General features: G+C 34.2%; 1 protein-coding gene across 9 annotated transcripts; it reads right to left on the bottom strand.

The window, feature by feature from the left end:
- Positions 1-2,678: 2,678 nt before the first annotated feature.
- LOC133713846 (uncharacterized) lies at positions 2,679-7,130 on the bottom strand. 9 transcript variants are annotated; one of them, XR_009848278.1, is made up of 7 exons: positions 6,906-7,130; positions 6,095-6,169; positions 5,608-5,651; positions 5,472-5,528; positions 4,089-4,146; positions 3,351-3,443; positions 2,679-3,263 (listed from the first exon to the last, which is right to left on the bottom strand). XR_009848278.1 is itself a non-coding variant. In XM_062139881.1 (5 exons), exons 4-5 carry the CDS (start codon positions 3,402-3,404, stop codon positions 2,853-2,855), a joined length of 465 nt encoding a protein of 154 aa, XP_061995865.1. In that variant the 5' UTR covers positions 3,405-3,443; positions 4,089-4,146; positions 5,472-5,528; positions 6,906-7,130; the 3' UTR covers positions 2,679-2,852. The 9 variants fall into 9 exon arrangements, 3 of the variants coding, with proteins under 3 accessions (XP_061995865.1, XP_061995864.1, XP_061995866.1); XR_009848279.1 differs by having other exon boundaries at positions 6,095-6,174; XR_009848280.1 differs by lacking the exon at positions 6,095-6,169.
- Positions 7,131-8,142: the final 1,012 nt, after the last annotated feature.

The following is an 8,142-nucleotide window of genomic DNA, read 5'->3' on the forward strand; positions in this document are numbered from 1 at the left end:
AACATATGTATGTTTGTTGCTAGGAAACTTCTTCTCAGCATATGTGAGTCTTAGAGAAACATAAAATGTAAAAATAGTGAAGAATACTATCAAGCACTAATCAAGGTTCTGGCCTTGTGGGTTTAAAATACCAACTTCCAAACGTTTAACCTTTCTGGGCCGAAAGTTTATTTATTTCATTGGGATCGAAGTTTGCTATACCCTATATAATTTAGTCTTTTCAAATGCAAAATTGAAATCAACATAGCATGCCATAATATATACTGTGATCCCAGGATTGGAGATAACATAAAAATATGGATTTGCTCTGCATGTTGAAAGGCATGCCATTGAATTATATTGTTAATCTGCCTGAAAGTGTGGGGGTTTCTATAAAACATGGATCTTGATAGAGGCAGTGATCAATTAACTAGCATTCTCAAGGGTTAAGAACTTAAGCAAATAAGGAACATTCTAAACCCTATATTACCCCTAACTACCGATCAGATCTTTCACGAGATCAAACCCAATTACCCAAACGAGATTTTACTTAACGAAATATTCTGTCAAATAAAGAGAAGAGAAAGAATACTTGCAGTTTTTTTAGGAATCAGAAGAACTTCGACCATCTTTCATCTCCGGGAAACGTCTCTCGCCAAATGTGAAGACAATATTGACTATGTAGTCCGTTTTGATATGTTACCAACGAGGAATTGCATTATGTCGTTGTTCCCTTCGTCCATGCAATAAACATTTCCCAAATTGGCTTATGCCATCTTTGAGATCAATTCAAATGTTTGCGTTCCTTGATAATAAGTTAATAACGAAGTCTTTTTTTTTCTTTTCTTTTTTCTTTTTTGATTAAAAGAGAGAATGTCAATATAAAGTCTCGTAAAATGCTTGAATCATTTCACAATTCGATCACTATTTTATGTAACATTTTGTTTTGATCGAGTCAACTCAGAGTCTCAAACCATGAACGATTTTGTAATTTTTCTCTCATATTTAGTTGCTGCGAATTTATTTTCTTCTTAGTATAAAAAAAACATGTGACTATATTTACAATATTTTTACTTTTAAGGAAAACACAATATTTCGAGCAGAAGACTTGACCCATGATATACATATGGTCTTTTTATTTTTTATTTTATTTTTTGGGAGGTATATACATGTCATGCTACAAAGTTTGATGTGATTTTCACAGAGGAGCTAATATCACCAAATTTTCTATTTAGTTATAAAAAAAAACATCGTCATACTGCAAAGTTTGATGTGACTAACGCATATGAGCTAATATAGCATAATTCTTTATTTAATTATAAATAAATAAAAACATCGTCATATTACAAAATTTAAGTCCTTTCGGAATTCAATTACTGCTTTATGTTGGTCACCACCATCTATCACACTCAAGGAATTAGAAACAACCATTTCAATCGGTCAATCCCACTTAGATGGAAATTGCATGTAAACACGTACGCACCACCATAAGTCCAAGTAGCTAGACCCACCATTTCCATGATGCATATTCAAGTTCCCAGGTAATTTTCCGCCTACCGGGCAACAATTATTTCAAAAATTGAGACTTGAAAAGTATGCACAGGTAAATTTGAATTTTTTGATCAATGTTTAATGATAACGAAGCATATGACATCTAAATGGACACTAATCCCATATATGTACGTAAAGTCAATATATAATCACAAAGTGATTAAGAAAACAATAAGACGTGTATACAATCGTTGAAAAAAGAAGATTAGAATTGATGTTACATATGCTAAAAAACTTTAGCGACAAGAACAGACTGGACTTGACACTAATAGAGGTCGTTAGACTACGGTAGATTAACAACCTAGATTAAAGTAATCAAAACAAGAAGACATGCATTTTCAGTGTTCACAGATTCATACAGTAAAAAATGGAAGTGGCAACAGCTTTTCGCATCCCAAATCCCAACAAAACATGATTTATAGTTAAAAGAGATGAAACCTAGTCAACCTACATGGGCAGTAGCCATAGATGCGAATTTGGGTAGGGGCGCTTCAAGGCTTTTGCTTTGTCGAAGCTTTAGGACGACTGTATAAATTGTACGTATAAGACACATCGAAATTAATATATGCAGGACCTGGCATATAATGTTGTGTTCATATCTAAATATGATGGCAGTGGCATTCAAACTTACCCAGAATTAAAGCAGAACCGTATGATCTGTTAAAAGTACTATAATCACTACAGGAGAAAACCCCTTTAGTGACAAACCTATTTTGTCTCCCATTCAAACAAATTTGTCACCCATTGGTATGGGTGACAAAATCATTTTGTCTCTAATTTTGTCTCTAATAGTGGGTGACAGATTCTTATTAGTGACAAAAGCTAAATTTTGTCACCCAAAAATAAAGGGGACAAAATATTTTTCGTCTCCCATACGCTTATATTTTGTCACCTAAAACATTTCACAATTGGGCAAAAATTCAATAAATGGCAGGTAATTTGAATAAGATGGCGGGATTGTCGGGAATGGGTGACAAACTGTTCGGTATGGGTGACAAACTTTGAATATTTTGAAATTAATTAAAATTTATTTTTATATTTAATTGATTATATATTATTGGTGACAAAATGTCACCTTGACAACCATTCTTGGCGACATAATATCTAATTATCAATTTTATATAACAAATTCCAGCACTGAATAAAACTAAATAAAAATATATTTAATTGCATTGAATAAATGAAAGATAGTACATAACTGAGAAAGTGAAGTTTTGCGTTTCTACACTTCTACATAGACAGTAGCTAGCGAAATCAAGTTTTCTAGTTTTAATAATATAAAATTAAAGTTCCATCGGAAAACAACATTAAGGTCCTAATAGCTAGTCTGCACCCTCATCTTCATCCCCATAGATATTCACATCATCATCATCCCCATCATCATAATCATCATCATCACTGGAATGATGAATAGTATACCCTTCAACAGTAGCAAGTTGCTCTTCTATGTGATTGATATGCCTCAAAAGCTTTTCCACCGTGGCTGTCAGCTCAATTACCTTTTGTTCTGTCATAGAAGCATTTGCAGATTTATCACTCTCAGAATAATGGACGGGTTCCTTCCGTGGACCATAGCCCAGACCGCGAATGCCTCTACCCTTTGCAACCCCAACGCCATTTGCCAAGATATCCAACTGCATAGAAACGGGAACTTCTATTTCATCAAGTGAGGCAGCCCCAAGGATTTCAGCTAACTTCTCCTTTGTTTGATTCAATTCTGCTAACATTTTCTTCTACATAATTGAAGAAGAAAAAATTAACTAATTAAAAAGTGATAAAAATAAGATTACCTATTGAAAATCTTTATAACAAAAGCTAACCCCAGTTTGTTCAGCTGCTTCGTTGATCCACTGACCATCATGATGTTGATGCATAGTGCTCCAATTCTCAACAAAAGACACATTTTTACCTTTCTGTTTGTGCTCAAAATAAAAAGTTATATGATCAGTATGCATATAGTACATGTTATAAATATTCAATTATAACTCAATACCTCAAACCTGCAGATTTATGCCAATAAAGACCATAAACACATGAGCAGATTAATAATTAAACAAAAATAAAAAGAATATACTATATGTGGAACTTTAGAGTATAACTGGACACCTTTTTTATGATACTAGAGCAATTTATGGGTTGAAGTCTGGAGATCTACAAACAAACCAAATCAAAAAAGGTGCATGGAATTATCGATTCCTTTATTTGTTTCAGAATTGAAAACCCAGTAGTCACCTCATAACCTTTTCCCATCCTTTTCTTAACCACTACTCCTTATTTGTGATATTTTTATCTATAGTCGCAAAAAGGGCAAGACAGTGACGTGTCTGTGCTTGCCTCTTGATCCATATTAGCAAAATAATCCTTATTCAACCAACAAATATGCAATTTAACAAACACTTTATATATCCAAAATCATATAATGTCTTTCCTTATTTTTCTATTATATACATGTCCATTACCATCGTGTTTCAAGAGTGGTCTTAGCTCGCATAAACCATAGAAAAATAAAAAAGGAGAGAGGAAGATATTAATAGACTACGTGGAACTTTAGAGCATACCTCGACACCTTTTGTGTAATACTAAAGCAACTTTGGATTGAAGTGAGCTCAACAAAACCTAAAAACAAATCAAGACAAAAGCAAAATAAAATTTCAGCTTATCAAGGCCAAAAGATATGGTCTGTAGAAAATTAGTAAAGATATAAGTGAGATGTGATTAAAGGTTGTTAACGCTTTCTCATACAACAAAAATAGATCAGATGCCAAAAGAAATGTGAAAATAGTATGTTCACTTGGGGCTAAGCAACAGCAAACCAATCATACACTTAAAATAAGTTAGAGGTATAAAAGAACTAACTTTGAACAATAAGATCAAAACACAACAACCCAAAAAAAAATGATTAAGAAACTAAGTATTTTGGAGCAATACATACAGGAAGAAATATATGAAATTGAAATAGATGGAGACAGCGACGATGGGAAATAAAGAGAGTAATAAGAACTGATCTTGAAAGAAAGATAACTATGTCAGTGTGGAAGTTCATGAGCAGTAGTTTAAATGAGTCTAATTGGTGCACTAATTGGATAGGAACAAAGAACAGCCCAAAGACTAGCTAGGTGACAAAAGGTAAATGAGATATGTTTGGTTATGAGAGAGAAACAAAGCTAGAGCTAAATGGGTTTCAACCATGATGACATTTACCTTGACAAGAGGAAGATTTTTTTGAGACAAGGATCGGGAAAAGGAGAAATGCTCATTTCCTTTACTAGTGAAAATTTGAAGAGATGACATAGCAAATAGGATAGAGAAAGGTCAGCATTACAAGTTCTTCTCAAGAAAAAGGACATTACAGGACTCTTCCTGATCATAGAGCAGCTTCTTTATAAACTACTAAGGACAATAACATTAATGAGCCTACATCTAACATATTATAAACAAAAGCAAAGACAAAGGCCATGTCAAAATGTATATGACATAAATACATGTAAATTCAAGATGCCTTCAACAGAGGAGCCAATACATGATCGAATATCTCGCAATGTGGCACAAGCACTGTCATCTCTGTAACTTCGTAGTTTGGAGCACAAGAGAGCACAAGAGTTTCAGAGGATCTACCTCATAACCCCAAGACCCCGAAAGAAATAAATAAGTACTAGAACTGTGGGGCATTTATTCTTGGGATGCATTTGTGCTTTCGTGTGTAGTTCATGGAAATTACCCTTGTATTATTATCCTGTCTTGATCATATTCTCTTTGAGGACATTAGTTGTAGTTAAATTAGCTTAAAAAGAAGAAGCTAGAAGAGAAAAGTCTACTAGGTCTTCGAAGGTTTCCAAGTTTAAAAGGAAAAACAAAAAGGTAATAGACAGGAAGAAAGCCACCGTTGGTTGATTGGCTTCGGTTAACCATTAAAAAAAAAACATATAAATTGGAAAACTTACTTGTTCTTCTCAATATCGATCAGTTGCATCACTCTTTTCAGCACTTTCAACAATCACCTACAGAAGTCAATGAATTTCAAAACAAAACTAAAGAGAAACATAGAGTAAAAACTGCAAAAGAAAAGAAGAATCATACTAGTATCCAATCCGGATAATGCTTTCTGATGCGATTCTGCTTCCCTTTTTCATGGAATATATAAAGACACAAACTGTAAACTTCAACATAGATTGAAAATAGTACGAGTGACAATTGAGACCATGAGAACAATTTTATGTTTCTGCTTAGCACAAAGTAATGCTTTGGATTTTCCATACAAAACTGTATCCTAGAACCCCATACCTCTCAATAACCTTTCCTCTGGTTATTAGAAGTCCAAGTAATATATATAAAGAACCACTTACAGTCACTTCCCTATATTAACAATTAGTTCCTGAAGCCATCACTACCCACCACATGAAATTCAAATATATTTAAACCTGGGCTCATCTCTCTACATAAAACTCAACCACCCCCAACAATTCCATCAAGACGTGCATATGTTAAATAAACAAGACGTGCCAATTTCAATTTGTTTTAGACAATCTATGGAGCATCAATATGTTTATACTCGAATAAAACATACATTCTGAAACGAAAAATGAATCGGTAAACTTCGGTCACATGTAGAAAATGAGGGGAGTGATCGCTTCCACTCGCTCTGCTCTACAATGAATTCAATCTAGAATTAATGATCATAGAAAATCTTACATTAACAATTGATGAACAATGTTTGGATGGTTGCTTAAAGAATCGTTCTTAGATTAATTTCAACTTCAACCATGCATGTTGCTTATAACAAGGAATGCATAATAACTGTAATTAAGTTTTACCCATTTACCCAAGATAACAGGAAAATATAGAAGCAAAACCTGCAGGCCACACTCATAAGTCTGTCCATGTCGTCTAGACATTACTCGTTAACATGTTAGACCGATCGAGCTAATGAAAGCAACTAGGTTGAAAACTTGATTCGACCGGACTACTAAAAAACAATATCTTCAAGATCACGCTAGTCATAAGTTAGAATTGGAAACCAGTAAACAAGCTAGTCACCCTACAAGTTAACTGGTAAAAAGGTTGAACTATAACTATAAAGACTTTGCATAACGGGTAATATTCTAAATGGGTGAGAAAACAAAAACAAAAACTCAATTAATATAAAACCAAAATCGGAGAGATGATATCTCAAAAATTAACAACACTGAAATTGAAAAGTCAACAGCAATCAAGAATTCATATCTCAAACAATTATCCATTGTTTTCTTACCAATATAAGAACCCATCGTCTCAACTGGTATATTGTAATCAAAACACAATTACAATTGAAAATTGAGAATACCCATTGAAAAAAATCAAATTATAAAAAGAAAAGAAGAGAAAAATTAAAACTTTACCTGATCGATCGAAAACCCAAGATGAAGGAGTTTGGTGCTGGTGATTTAGGATGATTTTGAGACTGGGCTGCTGGGGTAGAGAAGTGGAAAGAAGAGATTAGAGAGATGATGATGTAGTAGTTTGAGGTTTGAGGAGATGAAGTAGTTGTCGATCGAAGGTGGAGTTCATGTTGCTGGCAGTTTGAGGTTCGAGGCTGTGTAAGTTTGGGAAACTATGAATTTCGCTGTGGATAGGATGAAAGGAGGAAAAAAAAAAAAAAGGTATTTATAGGTCATCCTCTTTTTCTTAATACTACACTGTTTTGGAGATTTGAAGCCTTAGTGTTTTTACCTCTCAATTAAAATTTTGATTTCCCGCTGGCGGAATGAAGGCCAACTGCTTAAATTATAAAAAGAATAGGAGGCAAAATTATATTTTGTCTCTAATAAAAAGTTGAGACAAAAAGATTTTGTCTCCTCTCTCTATTATTTTGTCATGCAAACATTAATGCAAATTTAATTTAAAATGACAATTTATAGGTGACAAACTAAAAAATTGTGTCACCCATGATAGTTATTAGTGACACAAATGACTTGTGTCACCTATACTTTTGTCTCTAAAGGGGTTTTCCCTTGTAGTGAATGCTTGTGAAAGCATTTGGTGTGTACCCTTGAAAGGAACATTTAAATGAGCTGGAGCCTGGATTAGCCGTCCTAGCTAAGGCTAATTATATCTAGGTTTAGCATGTGTAGCTGGGTAGCTAGCTAGGGTTCATGGAGTACTTGGCTAGCTAGGGCTAGGGCATCGATCGAACGACCCTTCCATGCATCTCCAGATGCCATTTAGATACTTGTCACTCTTTCGTTGACGGTTTGAGAATTTAAAGCTAGCTCGAGAATTAATCGATAGCTATATATGGCGATCGATTAATTGATGAATGGGCTTATGGTGGTCCAGCTAAGCTAAGCTAAGCTAGGCAAGCTTCACAGTAATGGTGCAGCCTTATTGTAACAGAGACTTGAGAGAGCAACAGTAATTGAGCATTATGGGAAATGGCGAGCAATTGTCCTCTCCTTCTCTATAGCAATCACGAGTATGCAATAGGGTCAAAGCCCCAAAATTCATGTTGATTTAGTGATCACTGTCATGCATGTAACAGAAGTGTAGCACTCATATATATATATATATATATATGGACTTCTGCGCTACAAAAATTGATGTTGCTTGTCGCCTAGCTTGATATGGAGAAAGCTTCAC

The sequence above is a fragment of the Rosa rugosa genome, chromosome 6 (genome assembly GCF_958449725.1).
Source record: "Rosa rugosa chromosome 6, drRosRugo1.1, whole genome shotgun sequence".
In the NCBI taxonomy this organism is placed as follows: domain Eukaryota; kingdom Viridiplantae; phylum Streptophyta; class Magnoliopsida; order Rosales; family Rosaceae; genus Rosa; species Rosa rugosa.